This window comes from Macaca fascicularis, chromosome 5, assembly GCF_037993035.2.
Source record: "Macaca fascicularis isolate 582-1 chromosome 5, T2T-MFA8v1.1".
NCBI classification, from domain to species: domain Eukaryota; kingdom Metazoa; phylum Chordata; class Mammalia; order Primates; family Cercopithecidae; genus Macaca; species Macaca fascicularis.
In genome coordinates, this window is record NC_088379.1 from 59,553,883 (window position 1) to 59,570,666 (window position 16,784).

General features: G+C 36.0%; 2 protein-coding genes across 14 annotated transcripts in view; both read right to left on the reverse strand.

Moving 5' to 3' along the window:
* Positions 1-1,928: 1,928 nt before the first annotated feature.
* EPGN (epithelial mitogen) lies at positions 1,929-8,795 on the reverse strand. Of its 4 annotated transcripts, XR_006698221.3 has the most exons (6): positions 8,703-8,795; positions 8,095-8,184; positions 5,019-5,139; positions 4,151-4,303; positions 2,989-3,186; positions 1,929-2,734 (listed from the first exon to the last, which is right to left on the reverse strand). XR_006698221.3 is itself a non-coding variant. In XM_005555072.5 (5 exons), exons 1-5 carry the CDS (start codon positions 8,743-8,745, stop codon positions 2,677-2,679), a joined length of 465 nt encoding a protein of 154 aa, XP_005555129.3. In that variant the 5' UTR covers positions 8,746-8,795; the 3' UTR covers positions 1,929-2,676. The 4 variants fall into 4 exon arrangements, 3 of the variants coding, with proteins under 3 accessions (XP_005555129.3, XP_005555130.3, XP_065401168.1); XM_005555072.5 differs by lacking the exon at positions 2,989-3,186; XM_065545096.2 differs by lacking the exon at positions 2,989-3,186 and having other exon boundaries at positions 2,532-2,734; positions 4,277-4,303.
* Positions 8,796-8,889: 94 nt separating this feature from the next.
* MTHFD2L (methylenetetrahydrofolate dehydrogenase (NADP+ dependent) 2 like) overlaps positions 8,890-16,784 on the reverse strand; it is a 186,423-nt gene continuing 178,528 nt past the window's right edge. For 9 of the 10 annotated variants that reach the window (XR_010586853.1, XR_012434867.1, XM_065545094.1 and 6 more), the window contains one exon: positions 14,207-15,586. Coding sequence is in view for 7 of the 10 variants with exons in the window: in XM_065545094.1 (XP_065401166.1) it covers positions 15,474-15,586 (113 nt within the window). In the remaining 3 variants the exon portion in view is untranslated. Of the gene's footprint in view, positions 8,993-14,206; positions 15,587-16,784 lie in introns of those variants that run through there. The other variant, XR_001490778.4, reaches the window with a different exon arrangement.

Sequence of the window (16,784 nt, forward strand, 5' to 3'; positions counted from 1 at the left end):
TTGTTAAATAAGTGCTATTCTATAGATGAAAAAAGTTGAATCTCTGTATTTGTTTTGGTTAACATTTTGGTTTTGCAACCTGAGGATTTTAATTCTCTTCCTGATGTTCTAATTTTAATTATATTGTGTTTGTAATTTATAAGTATTTATAGACAACAAATATTTATAATCTTTAAAGTTATCACCCCTCCAGACTCCAGCATTAATTTCTTTCTCCTTTTATCAGGAGGCAGTTCTTAATTAATTAAAGGCAATCCTGTATTATTTCTTCCCATACTCTCCCCAGCTATTTTACATCTTTTTGAAATACTCAGGAAGAGAATCGCTTTCTAGGTGTGGTCTGTCACTGGAGTCATTGGGAGGAAACTTCAATTCTCCACTCCTTGGTATGATGTAAGCTTTGCATACTGTGTGAAAACATTCAGAAAGTGCTGACTGCAGTCCATTTGCATTAAATTCCTTCTGAAGGAAAAACAAAACAAGTTAAATACCTTCTACACAAAGGGAAGCAGAATTTTAAGTTTGGTTTAGGAATGAATGAAAAGTTATAATTTAATGTAAATGAAAGGCTTGTTGCTGGACTGTCATTGCAAGAATAGTCAAGTTTGGTCCTGTTTTCACCACTCATGATCAAAATTGTCTTGCTTATCTACATCACAAATGGAAAAAAAAAGAGTCCATTGTTTTAGATTGAATCTTAAAAAATGATAGCTATTATTACTCTTTAATATTTTATATTTCCTTCAAAAATAAATTATTTCACAAACTAAACACTAAAATATACACCTTAGATAATATCGAGTGGTGTGTTTCAGGGTTAGAGGTGGGGTTGAGGTCCATCTCGATATACTGATGTTGAGGATCTCACCGGCAATGCACATTTGGAAAAACATTTCCTTATTCCACTGTCAAGTTTTAGAGCTACCAGGGCCTTGTAGAAAATGAAACCAAAGCCCAAATAAATTAAGCAACCTGCATATGACTGTTTGAATTAAGTGGCAGAAATATAACTAAGAGGAAGGATACTGATTTTTTTTTTTTTTCAGATGGAGTTTCGTTCTTGTCGCCCAGGTTGGAGCGCAGGGTGGCCATCTCGGCTTACTACAACCTCTGCCTCCCAGGTTCAAGCGATTCTCTTGTGTTAGCCTCCACAGTAGCTGGGATTACAGGCATGCACCACCACACCCAGCTAATTTTTGTATTTTTAGTAGAGATGGGGTTTTACCACGTTGGCCAGGCTGGTCTCAAACTCTTGACCTCAGGTGATCCATCCGCCTCGGCCTTCGAAAGTGCTGGGATTGGCCGGGCGCGGTGGCTCAAGCCTGTAATCCCAGCACTTTGGGAGGCCGAGACGGGGGGATCACGAGGTCAGGAGATCGAGACCATCCTGGCGAACATCGTGAAACCCCGTCTCTACTAAAAAATACAAAAAACTAGCCGGGCGAGGTGGCGGGCGCCTGTAGTCCCAGCTACTCGGGAGGCTGAGGCAGGAGAATGGCGTAAACCTGGGAGGCGGAGCTTGCAGTGAGCTGAGATCTGGCCACTGCACTCCAGCCCGGGCTACAGAGCGAGACTCTGTCTCAAAAAAAAAAAAAAAAAAAAGAAAAAGAAAGTGCTGGGATTACAGGCGTGAAACACTGCGCTTGGCCTGGATACTGATTCTTATTATTTTGACTGTTACTCCATTTTTTTTCCCTCTCCCTCTTATGTGCAAATCTGTTAACAAGTGTTCAAAAATGATAAAGAAAGTTTCCACATGCTGTGGTCTGGTGAAATAATTCTATATCCTGTTTTCAGTTTCTATTTTAGGGCCAATTGTAGACTTTTATTCAGTAGGAGAGTTCTAGGATCTCGGTCCAAATGAATCGGTCACCGGGTAATTCCACTGATAACTGGAGGAAGTGATGAACAAAAGCATTAGGGACCAGTGAGTCCAACACAAAGTTTTATAATCCATGTAGAAATGGAAATGCTTTGCCTACTCCAGGCTTGATATCCAGATAGCTTCAGTCTTCAGAAACTCTAGTTTATTCCATATTTTACATATAAAGGCTGTATGTTGTTACAAGCTGTGTATGATTTGTATTTGCCTTGGAATTTCCATTCTGTTTTCAGTGGCTTAGATTTAAGACACATGTTTGGTTCACTGGAGGTACCTTAACACTGATTTCATTCTAAAAGCTGACATCACATTCTTTTAGACACCATGAAAACAACAAGTTTGGGATAAGGTTCATTGAGCAAATAGAATTAGGTCCATCTAGGTGGTAAAAAATGCTGGGTAGTAAGAACATGAAGAACCCAAGCAAGGCATTGCTTTGGCTTGCTGCAAAGTTGATTATTATTCCCATGAAAATTCACATCTGACACAGCCAGGGACATGAAACTCAGTCTTTCTGTAGTGAGAATAATAACCACACAACAACAAAAACCCAGAGTGAAACAATGAACTTGACTTCTGTCACCGCAGCTTGTTCACTTGGCTTCCATCACTCCTTAAGGATGGCAAAGTCTAAAGGCCAACGCTGAAGTTTATCTTCTCAATTCATTGTGATCCCAACTTTCGTTATTTTCGAGTCTAGTCAGCTTGACAAGTTTTGTTGTTTCATGTGAAAACTTTAATTTTGAGCTCACTGATCTCTACAGATGCCTTGATGAAAATTCTTCACAAAGGCCTCACAGCGGTCGTCTTTCTCCAGAACAGACATTGTAAGGTGATTTCAATTTTAGACACCTGAAACAGAGCATTGGTTTCCATATGAATTTGACTGTGGTTCATATAGGTCATTGAAGCTTACATAAATGCACCCTGCAGCAGTTGCTCTTGGTGTCCCTCCCAGATCGCCTTTACCCATTGGTCAACCCATCCCTCAGCAGCTGTGGGCATTAACAGGCTCATTGGCAGCAGTTTTCTCCCAGGGTCTGCGCATGGCCAACTGAGCGCCCTGGCAGGAGATTGCTGGGAGATTACAAGCCCCTGTTCCTTACCCCACATGAGTCCATGATTGAATAATATGGGATATTGAAATCCAGATGCCTCTTCTCCTTGCGAGAAGTCTACACTGCTATTCACATTCTAGATCTCCCTGTGGAATCAGACTGGGGCTACACTTCAGTTAAAGCCACATCTTTGCTTAGCTTCTTCTTGTGCTCCATCTGCTTTCCTTACTTTATTACGGGTTTCACCTAAAATAAAGGTAGAGTACTCCCTCAACCAATCATATGCACAGCAATTTCCATCTGAAGGCTCTGCTCCTAGGAAATCTGACCTCAGAGAGCCACCTTAGTAATGTGGAAAAGTCTTACCTCCTCCTCCTCCTCCTCCTTATTATTACATTTCTTGGTCTGTTAGGCAAATCTACAACTGATATAATATAGATTTGATTCTCTCTAAGATGTATTTGTTAAGCAAAATAAACTTTTCTAATTTTGAACAGGCAGTTTTGGTCATTCAGAAATGACAACTTTTTAGAGTACAGCAAGGGAAATGATGTATTTGTATTTTTTTGTTAGGGTATCTCACTTTATTTCTTGACTTTATCCTAGTTACACGGATTTAAGGAAAAATTACTTATGTGGAAAAAAACAAGAATTAAGAATGAATATGTAAATAATTACAATTATTTGTAGATTATCTTCTTAGGTTTTTAGCAAAAGACAGTATCTTCTGAAGATACCCCCAGTTGATGTCTGGGAAGAAATGGCTAGTGTTTGTCACACATTTTTATTCAGTTTTTACTTGTTTCTTAATTTTATTTCACTCAGCAAATATTTACTCAGAGTGTGTTGTGTGCTAGGCATAGTGTAAGGCACTGAATACACAATTTTGAACAAGATATACTTAGTCTCTACTTTCTTGGGGCCTGCTGTCCTCGTCATTTATAATTTTAATGTGGGCAGACAGAGATAGGATGAAGGGAGACTGTACTTTTAAACTCTCCTATTACAACTGAAGCAAATTTTTACCACTCATCTGGGTTTATGAGAAAAGGCATGAAAAATATTACATAGAAACTTTTTGCCAGATTTACAGCTCTTTTTTAATTAAAAAAAAAATTTACATGTCAATTCCTGGCACATTATAGAGGCTGAATAAATATTTGTCAAACGAATGCATATGAAGTGACTTCATATTTTGTCTTTTTCATACCTTTTTCTTATATAGCAGTAAAAAATAACAAGAAAACCACTTAATAGTAATCCAACACCAATCCCAATTGCAATGTATTTTTCATAAGAATCCACAGCATATGAAGTTAAAGTCAAGTGCTCACACCTTTCTCCAGTATAACCAGTAAAACACCTTTAAAAAAAGAAAAAAAGTTTAATTTTAAAACCTATGGTGGTAGAAATACAAATAAATAAGCTGTTTCAATAAATTTAAAAAAATAAATGGAAATAAGGAATTTAATTTGAAGAGGCAAATACCAAATGAAAGCCAATCTGTTAAGGGCAATGAAGCAGCTGTGAATTTTCCAATAATCATGAAGGCCCCATATTTTCCCTTCATTAGTAGAGGGAAAAGGTAGTATGCTTGCACAATTTACTCTAGCAAAATCATTAGTCTATTCTTCCATAGGAGAATACTGAGCAAATCATGATCATAAAAATAGTATCTTAGTTGCTCTAGAACTTCATATTCCTGTAATGTTTTTGCCTTAGTTTCCTTCATTTCATCTTGAAAACAACTCCAAAACTTAAAATCACCTTTGCATGTTGTTAAAAATGCAGATTCTGATTCAGTAGTTCTGGGGTAGAGCATAGATCCTGCATTTCTAAAAAGCACCAGGTTCAAGAGATGCTTCTAATCTGGCAACCATGTTTTTAATTAATGAGGATTAAATAGTTTAGACAAAAGACTCCTTAGATACTCAAATATGTAGAGGCCTGTCAAGTCATGTTCAGATTATGCACCCTTTTAAACTAAAGAGAGAAAAGTGTGGAAATGTACTATATGAAACAACAGAGGCATAAAATCATCTCCTGTCTCTAGGACTTGGAAAGTTCTTTGCATTTACCTGCAGATGGCTTTCTCTAGTTCATGGTGGAATGCACAAGCACCATTGATGCAGTAACTGTTATGATCTTCCAGGCAAAGGTGTGAGAACTTCAAGGCTATGGGTCCTTCTACGTTGTCAGCTAGGAAAAGGAGATACAATATTAGCAAATGAAATGTGTCTTACTTTTATGGTAAAATTTTAATACATATGTAAATAAATTTTTAATTTTAAGGATATTTGGGGGTGGTGCTGTGTCCTTTAAACTACTGATTCTCTTAGCAGGTTGTATTCACAAGGGCTGGGTTAATATCATCTAGACATACGACATATTATTAATTAATTAGGGGATGGAGGTGGATTGATGATTGTTTCATTTTTTAAAGCAGCGTGGTAAGACAGAAAAGGCAACAAATTCGCCAAAAGGTGGCAGCATTGGTTCTAGTCTTAGCAGGTTATTATGAGCAATGCTTCCCAGACTTGTGCCTGAGTACTAATTAATATAGAAGGTCTCACATAATATTTCCATTTTCTTCCTTTACACCTGAGAAGTCAGCACTTGGGAAGATTTGAATTTACACTTGTGAGATAATAAACAAGATTCTTATTCCTGATTCTCTGATGTACAAAAGACATACCTATGCCATTGTTGGTGTTTATGCAGTGGGAATGACCCTTGGGTAAAATTGCATAATTGAGTCCTTTGGGGTATACTTTTTGATTCTTAAATTTTTCTCAAGCAGAATCAATGGCAGTTTACTTGTCATTTTTAGAAATAAACGTATTTCCTCATCATTATGATAAAGGTACACCATATTTGCCTTGCTAAGATTAGGCGAATCTTACTTGTTTTTAGGGAAAAAACAGTTTTAAGAGGCATTCGAAGATTACAGACAAGATACTATGCTGTATTACTTTATTTTGGTGAGAACACACATTACCTTCTAATTCACATTCATTTTGTTGAATAGGATGAATACAATTTATCATTTTAATAATTAATTCTCAGGCAGTGAGAATTTTCCATTATAAACTGTGCTGGGTGCTTTCTATTTCAAGACTAAACAAGTTCGATTAACTAAGCCTGAAACTAGATTTTGCAGAAAAATGTGAGAATTAAGCCATTTCTGAAGAAAAGTTATACCAGACTCATCTTTCCCCTAAGAATGAGGAGAATGATCATAACTTTATAAAAATTTTTCTAAGATACTAGATTGATATTTTTAAGTTAGATAAAAAGCAAAAGGAAAAATTAAAGTTCTCCATCAAGAAAGTAAAGGAAAAATACAGAAATGATATACAGTTGTACCTCCATATTCATAGGCTCCACATCTGTGAATTCAACCAAACTCATATGGAAAATATTTGAAAAAAAAAGCATCTGTACATAACATGTACAGACTTCTTTTCTTGTCATTATTCCCTAAACAATGCAGTATAACAACTATTTATATGGTGTTTACAATGTTTTAGGCATAACTAATCAAGGGATGATTCAAAGTACATGGGTGTGTGTCTATAGGTTATATGCAAATATTCTGCTATTTTATATAAGGGATTTGAGCATCTGTGGATTTTGGTACCCTCTGGGCAGGAAGAAGAGGTCTTGGAACCAATGTTGAACCAATTATGAAGGATGACTGCATTGGATTCCTTTTTAATGTTATTATTACTTGTAACTCAAAAAATTTTATTTGCTGTTCACCATTAAGGAAGAACAAAAATATAGTACTGAGCATGCTATTACGAAGTCAGTCATTGAGAGAAAACTATGCTTCTTTAATTTTCTGCAGTATATTATATTCTTTTTTCTTTTTTTATTTTATTTTATTTTTTTTTCAGACGGACTCTCGCTCTGTCACCCAGGCTGGAGTGCAATGGCCCCATCTCAGCTCACTGCAGCCTCCCCCTCCCGGGTTCAAGCAATTCTCCTTCATCAGCCTCCTGAGTAGCTGGGATTACAGGCATGTGCCACCATGCCCAGCTAATTTTTGTATTTTTAGTAGAGACGGGGTTTCACCATGTTGGCCAGGCTGGTCTCAAACCCCTGACCTCAGATGATCTGCCCGCCTCAGCCTCCCAAAGTGCTGGGATTACAGGCATGAGCCACTGCGCCAGGCCAGTATATTATATTCTAATAAGCTGTTTCCTCTTTGTTCAAAGGCTTAGAAGACAAATAGTTGGCTAAAAGTTGCTCTAAAAACCACATTGATCTCGTTTTGCAAATCAACAGATATTCACAAAATCAAATGGGTAAAATATTTTGAGACAGTTATTTAAAATTTTAAATTATTGAGGAAATGAAGAACACTGACATATGACAATCTTCCTTTATTTGCCTGACTCTGAGTACAAGATATTGTTTCCTCTGTCCTAAATCACATTGCCAGCCTTCACATAACAATCAGGATGCAATTTGCGAAAGAATCATAACCACTCAGTCACTTGGTAAGCAGCAAGCTTTCCAAGTTTCACCTCTAAGAGTTTAAACAGATTTGAGAAAGAACGCTGATGCTCAAGAGCATCCAGAAGCCACCATGATAATAATTAAATATGAAAGAAAATATATCATCACCATCAATAACAAAAATTGGGTACAAGTGGTTAGGAAGTAGAGCATATGCTAAAATAACAACAAAAACCCCAAAGCAAACAAGAAAAAAAGATCATTCCAAAGATTAGGGAAAGTGCTTTTCATCTTGTAGCCATAATGTCTTTGGCAGCAAAGCTTATAATCACAGATCAAAATATAATGTTGCTCATCAAGAATGCCAAAATGGGGACAAACTGTCTCTGAACACACAGGGGTTATTGGGAACCAAGCAGAAATGAAGCAGAAAATGTGGCCTGTTTCACATTCAAGACAGTAACTGAAGACAGCTTTTGTCTCATTTGCTTCACTTCCTCCTTTTAAAAGGGCAATTATTTGCTGGCACATTTATCTGTCACTTCAATTTAATAGCATCCTGCTAAAAGAGTTGATTATCTAATAATAAAATATGTATTAAAAATGGCCAATGTTGCTTTTATCACACTCCAAATTTCTCTCCCAAGTTTCAGAAAAGTCTTGTGAAATATGAAAATGGGAAGAAAATACCTTCTGTTTTGTTAACTGTCCAGTTACTTTGCTGGGCTGTGATTGGAGGTGTTACAGTCACGGCTGCCTCTTCAGTCAGTGCTGTCATTGCTGTATTAAGGGGGCAAAAGCATCTTTAACAGAGAGCCTCCTTCTATGTACAAGCAACAGATGGAAAGTATTCTTATTCTGTTTATTCCTATTTCTATTTTTTTTTAATTTATTTCAGTTGAAATCCATAATGTGACTAGGGCAACATCCTTAGAGTTTCTCATCCATTCCATTGACTATATTAGGCTTAGAGCAAATAAAAACCCAATTTTTAAGACCATTGATACATTTACATATTAATCCAAAAATAAGAACACTATAGTATAATAACTAAATGTATCAATCACTCTTCAATTGTATAAAGCAAACATTCTGGAGGTCTCAAAAAAGGTGTCAAAATATATTAGGAAAGAAACATACAGGACATAAGAAACTAAATTAAGTCACAGATTCATTACTCTGATCTTTGCCGTAAAGAACAACTATTAGAAGCCAACTTCTCTCTAATGCAGAGAAAATAAATTCTATTCACATTTTACACTGATATAAAGTTAACAAAACAAAAGGAAATTACCTACCGTTGAATAAAAGATAGACTGATATTGGAACTTCCAAAGCCATTTCCTGTAGTTGCTTAACTTTCCTTCTCTTATCCTTCTAGACTGACGAGTGGAAGGTTTTTATTGAGCTCTGAGTCTTTGTGGCATTTATATTTCATGAAGCGTCATCTGGCAGTTCTTACCAATCAAAAAAATATGTACTTCTGGCAGCAGCAGAAAGCCTCTGGGCGCTCACGCACTTGTTTAGGATACCTGTATTATCTAGCAATGCAATCAACTTTTCTTTTGAAACATTGGTTTCCTGTTACCTGTGGGCATAATCATGTATGTAAAAGTACTTAAAACAACAAGAACAAAATGTGATTTCAGGAAAGGCTCCAATTGGTGTGAAGAGAACTATACCAGCTCCAACAATGCTAGAAACCTATACGGGAGTTCAACAAACATAACTGCAAATTAGGAAGCAGCATAACCTGTTTCTAAAAGAAACATCCCTGAAACTGTAGTTGGTTATACCACCTTTTGTTACAGACTATGAGTTCTATTTCAAATCAAGATAACTTGTTAATTTAGTTGCAGGGAACAGTTACATTTGTGAAAACACGGACATTTCATATTCCATTTTAGTGTTTGTTTCTTAGTTTTACTATGATAAGTGCTGTAAATAAAATTATTTGTAATAGTGTAACATTCACCTTTCTGTCCTCCTGCTATTTAACATTTTTATGAGCAAATGAAATGGGCTACCATGTTCCAGAAACAACAATGCTTAAATCTGCATCCCAATGATTAAGCTACAGAGAACAGTAAAGTACCAACATAATGATAATAGCAATAATAATAATATTAAAATTCTCCATTAAGAGAAAATTAAGATGACATTTAGTTTGGATACATCCAATGACTAGAAAGATTCTAAGTTAATACGACATTCAAATTATTTCTCAATGTTCATCTAGTTGTAATGATTAAAGTGGCACTTTAAAGGCCAAAATATGCCATTACAGCTACTATATTTTACAACTACAGAAATTTTCACTTGCCCCAAATTACTATAAATAATTTATAAATATATCTTCCTGAGGCATTGAGTCTTTCTGCCTGGAATTTCAATTGCTTGTATTTTCTTGAAATTTGAAACCTCAAAACCCTAAAAACATATTCAAGTCAAGATAGGTTATCTTTTGCATCATGTCCAGCCAGCAAATTAGATTTACCAGAAAGGAGCCCTTTCACTATTCGAATATAAATGCGGTGTTAGAAATCACACAAGAACAAGCTTGTTGAACTCATTATAACTTGGGCAATCACTTACCACAGGAGTCATCATTTTAAAGTTAAAATAATAGTACTTGACTCACTTTAAATGTGTCTACATTTTGCATTTCTACTTTTGTAGGTTTCTTAAAACCTGTTGATTACTAAGTCAATTTCTCGATAATATATTTCCCAGGCAAATAACATTTGAATTATAAATTGAACCATCTTCTTTGCACCATTGCTGAGTATTTAAGAAGAAATCATTTACAAAAGATTAAATAAACCATCACAATTCTTTTTGTAGTTTCTGGAGGGAGATGTTAGGACTCCCTCCTAGGGAGATGTTTAGTTCTTTTTTTCCTTTCTTTTTTATTTTTATTTATTTATTTGTTTTTTTTTGAGATGGAGTCTCACTCTGTTGCCCGGTCTGGAGTGCAGTGGTGCGATCTCGGCTCACTGCCAGCTCTGCCTGCCGAGTTCACGCCATTCTTCTGCTTCAGTCTCCTGAGTAGCTGGGACTACAGGTGCCCACCATCATGCCCCGATAATTTTTTGTATTTTTAGTAGAGACAGGGTTTCACCATGTTAGCCAGGATGGTCTCGATCTCCTGACCTTGTGATCCACCCACTTTGGTCTCCCAAAGTGCTGGGATTTAATACTTTATTTCTAAGACTGAGACACCAAGGTACAAAGATTATCTTTGTAAAAACTCTTAACTGTAGCTGGTGCAGTCCTTTGCACTTTACAGGTTTCCCCACACATCTCAATTCTTTCTTCAGTAACCCTGGCCCATACAAATCCAGTGCCTAACATCTAGTAAATACTTAATGAATCTGTCTTCAGAGAATAAGGAAATAAATAACAGGCATTATTTCTATTCTCACATGACAAATGACAAATTGAGGCTCAAAAGAATTAAGTGACTTGCCAAAGGACATTTCTAGAGTCAGGACTTCAATCCTGGCCAGGTGCAGTGGCTCATACCTGTAATCTCAGCACTTTCAGAGGCTGAGGGAGGAGGACTGCTTGAGCCCAGGAGTTTGAGACCAGCCTGGGCAACAGAGCAAGACCCTGACTCTACAAAAAATAAATTAGCTGGGCATGGTAGTCTGAGTTACTTGAGAGGCTCAGTAGGAGGATCACTTGAGCCTGGGAGGTCAAGGCTGCAATGAGCCATGATTATATCATGTCACCCCAGCCTGTGCTACAGACCCTGTCTCAAACAAAACAAAACAAAACAAACAAACAAAAAAAGGACTTCAATTCTATATTTTCACATTCTAAATCATATACTGTTTCCTAGCTGTGTCCTCTTTGAGTTGTTGAAGTGATCTCAAAAGAATTCCCTTAATTATCTCCTAAAATCAAGCTTTAAATAAATTACCTTTATTAGAAAAAAACTAAATATTTAATAAACTGTGATTTTCACTCACATCTGGGCTGAGAGATGGAACTGCAGCCTCTCTGATAAACTGGGCCACTTAATATAGAAACCCATCTTCTGCTTTAGTTTATGGTGTACACTAGAAAGTAACTCTAAGTCATCAAACATGTTGCCTTTCCTCTGGGGTCCGTACTCATGGCTCCCACTCACAGTCTTTACAGGAAAGTCCACTCCCTTCACGTCTTCAAACCTCTCACCCAAAAGTCCTTTCTCTAAATCCTAAAGAATACGGGAGATGGATACTGTAAGGTGGTTTTTCTGATATCTTTATTCATTCTTAATATGCATTAAAGTAGGTTAGGGTGAGAAAGGAGAAGGAAATGAAAGGCTAAGAGCTCCACTATTACTTTTCCCTCAGGCCATGTTTTCGGGTTTTTAAATGTACTTATCTTTCTTCTTCTAGAAGTTTATTTTAGAAGAGAGAATATCTGAAAGTTTATTCTTCCCTCCCCTTTCTATCTTTTTTTCCTTGCTGTTTCACTAACTCAACCAAAATTTATTGCTGGTCATTGGCAGAGAATGGTGATCAGTTCATTGATTCTCTCTCTAGGTATATTCTGTCACTTTCATGGATTCAGTTGCATTCATTCACAAAATATTGAATGACTACTATATCCATGGCACTGGGCTGGGTGAGATGATATTTGTAAGACAAATAGATAAATCATGCATAGATTTTGACTTCAAGGAACTAAAGGGATCTAGGCAAAGTACATACATAACTGCAGTACTGGGTAGAGAGTGACAACTGCCATGAATGTGTGCATAAAGGGCTCTGAGAACTAAGGGATGGCATTTTTCATGGACAAGTTTCATTTGAAGTGAATCTTAAGTAACAAGTAGGATTTAGACACCCAGTGATAAGAGAAAGGACTTGGGGTTGGGGGTGGGATCTGAGGGAAGGCAGAGTGGAGTAGTAAAAGGAGTGGCTTCTGACTCACATCATCCCAATAGATTTTGTTGTGAATTCAAATTCCACCTTTTCTATCTATTTGGCCTTGGCTGAGGCTTTTTAATAATCAGGAGGGTCAATAATTTTCTCATCTATTAAGTGGAGATTGTCAATAATGAGCAAAGACAAAAAAAAAAAAAAGGCACTTTGGGAGGCCAAGTCAGAAGAATCGCTTGATCCCAGGAGTTTGAGACCAGTTTAGGCAATACAGTGAGACCCCTCTCTACAAAAAATTAAAAACTTAGCTGGGCATGGTGGCACTCGCCTGCAGTGCCAGCTACTTGAGGTTGAGGTGGGAGGATTGCTTGAGCCTCAGAAATGGAGGCTGCAGTGAGCAGTGATCACACCACTGTACCCCAGCCTGGGAAACAGAGCGAGACCCTGTCAAAAAAAAAAAAAAAAAAAAAAAAGAACAGAAGAGGAAAGTATTTAGCACATGCTAAGTGCTCAGTTAAGGATAGTTGTTACTACTGAGTAAGTGTAGAAAGACACACAGTGTGTATAATGGTCACCAAGGCCAGGAATTTAGTGTGACAGTATATGCGGACGAGTCCTAAATTCTTATCACTAACTATGAATTCTTAACCTCTTCCTAGACTGATACTACTTCAGAATTCTTATCTATGTATTATGTCATCACCTCAAACTTAACATATTTTAAACTGAACATATTATCATTACTCCAAAGTCAGCTCCCTTTCACAATTTCCTCATGTTAGTCAATGATAACAACTTCTGATCTCTAACTACAATTCTCGTAACTTGCTGAATACTGCCAAATTCTGATTTATCCACTCCTCTAATTTATTTTTGCTTACTTATCCAGCTGTATCACTCTCCAAAACAAACCTTTCACTTTGTCTAATTGCAACTCTTGCTTTCATACATATATGCTAACTCATAATAATTTCTGTAACTTTATTATGTTCTTTAGGGTGCTCTTTACAGATACTTTACAGATACAGATGTGGTAGGAGAAGAAAACAATCTCTATGCTACTTCATAAGGCCGACATGTCTATCTTTCAAGGACATCAAATAACTATGAAGTTATGATTCCAATAAATTGACTTTACCTCTGTAATATGTTGACTCTGTCACCAAACCTTAGGTTCCTCTGAGCTCTCTCCCTGATCAGATCTTGATCTAGACCCATCGAGCCCAGTTTTAGCAAAGAATCCTGCTAAGTCAGTTTATAGAGAGTCCCTCACCCTTGCTATTTTATCTAGTTTCTGATCCCCTTCCCTTGATATCTAAGCATTTGGCCTGCTGTTACCAAGCATCCTGACAAGCCAGTTCAGTGAGAATCCCCCTGCCCTGAATATCTAAAGTTCCTCTTAGTAATTTTCCATCCACCAATCCCCTAGCTCTGCTCATTGGCTATAAATCCCTAGCTGTCCATGTTGTATTCAGAATTAGTTAGATCTCTTTCATCTACTGCAATGGTCTTCACATCTTCTTGACTGTTTTAAACAAGTGTCAGAGTAATTTTTCTTCTACAGCATTTTAATTAGTTTACAGGAAGTCTAAATTCTGAATGTTATTCCAAAGGAACTATTCCTGCACCTCTGCTGGGGTAGAGCTCAAAATTACAGTCTTCACATTTTCCACATACATGTATTTTAGTCACTTTGTTTTGGGAGTTAGGAACCCTTAAAAATTAAAGAGGCCCTTTCTGAATGTTTGCTTGGAAGCTTTAAATTTAAACTTCTGTCAGGGTTATCAGACAACAATTGGTCTGAATTGACTGTGGAATATGCTATATAACCTTTTCTTTCACATTTTAGAAACTTGTACATTTCTCCAGGATGTAGTAAGGAAATGGGTAAGAAATTTATATCTATCTGAAGAAAAAAAGAATATAGCTTTTCTTCAAATTGCTTTTATTATACAGTTGCAATGGTATTAATTATAAACATCTAGTCTATTTTCACACAAATAGTCATGAGTACACACTGATAAAGACATGCGCTGGGTAAGAGTCATTATTGGTACATAAACATACTGGGATTTGGGCATGAAAACACAGTATCAATTAAACAGCTTTAGCAGTCTCAAAATAGACTTCAATGACATTCATATATATTTCCTAATTTAAATTGTGTTAGAAACGTTGTGTCTACTTTGAGGAACAAATGCTGTAACAGAAGAGGGAAGACATGTAGGCAAGAAGGCAGGAGATTTTTAGTTGTATACTAAGGTTTAGTTTTGGCACATTGAAAGTATCATGTTTTCCTATTAGATTTCTGAATTTGTGAACAAACATTAACAGCTGCTGTTCTTTAATATGACCTAATTCATACGATATTTGTGGGAAAATACAACTTTAGTTTTGTCTGTTTACTTATTTTTTGATTTTTCCATTATTTCTCAGTGAAGGTACTATCCAAATATTTTTTAGAAGAAGAAATAAACCACATTTAAGCCTAAGACATTCTTCATGTATTTTTACTGTGGCAAGTAGTCATTCACAATGTGATATAATCATTACTCTTAGTAGTCACTCACAATGTGATAAAATCATTACCCTTCCAAATAGCATTGCATTTTTTGCCTTCCTGGAATATTTTCCTTTCCTTAAATAGAACATCATTTCTCATTAGGATGGACTTATAGGATGCATTTGGGGGATAGTTGAGATCAATATTTTATTTTCAATATTCTATTTTTCTTGCAGCAAGCAAGCTCTTTTTCAGCATATGACATAGATCATAAAATATACTGAAAATGTGAGCATGCAAATAGCGAAACCTAAATTACATTTTATATGGGTACCCATTTGGCTGACAGGACATTTGTTGAAAACATATTATATGTAATATTTAATTGTGTCAAAAATATATTTATTTATTATGAGCCCTTTATTGTTTTAATGTTAAGAACAAATATCCTCAAAATAAACAATTGTTACTAAAATTTTCATTGGAATTGTTTTGGTTGTTTTCTTAAAACTCAAAATAAATTAGCAGGAAATGCATAAAATTATGTGAATCATTTGATTCACAATGATTTCACCCATGAAAAAATAAATACCATGTAGAAATAAATAGCTTTGTAGTAAAATATAAAGGTTTTACCCTTTGTCAAATAAACAAATAGCATGACTTCAGTTTGCTTCATCCTTTCATGTGATCTAGTAAATGATTTGTTTAGCTGCCAGAAGGGTGTTCTTCAGAAGCATTGCCACTGTCATGGGTCCCACACCTCCTGGAACTGGAGTGATAAAGCCAGCTTTTTTCTTAACAGCTGATGAGGGAAAAAAAAACAAACAGAATATTCTTTATTTTAAAATTATCTGAGATTTTAATATTTTTAAACATGCTGAATATAGTGCTTCTTTCTTCGTTATATATTCAACTAAGTTTTAGAATCAAGTAGGCTGTAATAAACAGACAAACACACACACACAAACAGCACGCTCACTTAGACGAAAAATTCTGTGGATGGTATCTAAGGTGGACAGAAAGACCACAATGGACCAACACTGTAGGTTCAAGCTCCATGCAGCTCAGTTTGTTTTATATAATGAAACCCATAATTGACCCAGTTACCTGTAATTCTAGTTAACTAATTCTAAAATACATGATACTGGTCACAAAAGGGACACAGAATATAGAAAGTTCAGCACATACCATTTATTAAGTAGAATTATTCCTGTTAAAACAATATCACAATGTATATGTGGATAATACATTTCAATTCAAGTCTAATAAGTATCATTAAATATACGTGAATTATGAACACATACATAGTCCCCTTCAGAGGTATGGAAACTTATTCAGTGAATACAGATCGTCCCCAGCTTGCAATGGTTTCACTTAAAATTTTTTGATTTTTCAACTGTGCAAAAGCTATACAGATTCAGTGGGAATTATACTTCAAATTTTGAATTTTGCCCTTTCTCCCAGGTAGTGATATGTGATAGAATACTTCTCAAGATGCTGAGTAGTGGGAATAAGCCAAAGCTCCCAGTCAGCTATGAGATCAACCAATGATCAACCATGATCAACCAATACTCTATAATGTACTGCATTATGAGATTATTTGTCCAAATATAGGCTAATGTAAGTGTTCTGAGCATGTTTATGGTAGCCTAGACTAAGGTATGATGTTTGGTGTATTAAATGCATTTCTGACCTAATGATATTTTCAACTTAGGATTACCGGGATGTAATCCCATCATAAATCATGGAGAATCTGTATACTTAAAGAAAATGGCAGATAACTTTCAGCAAGTTATATTTAAGAATGTTTTCACACCCACAGTATGAAAGGTGAATGACTTACTGCATTCATTTACTTGATGGTATGGTGGTTTACTGTGTGTGTGTGAAATAAGAGCAATGAAGTTTTTCTAAATAACTTTTAGTAAAAAGTTAGCATAGACAGTATTTCTTTAATGTATAATCTGACATTATTAACCACATGCTATTTAGATGTATTG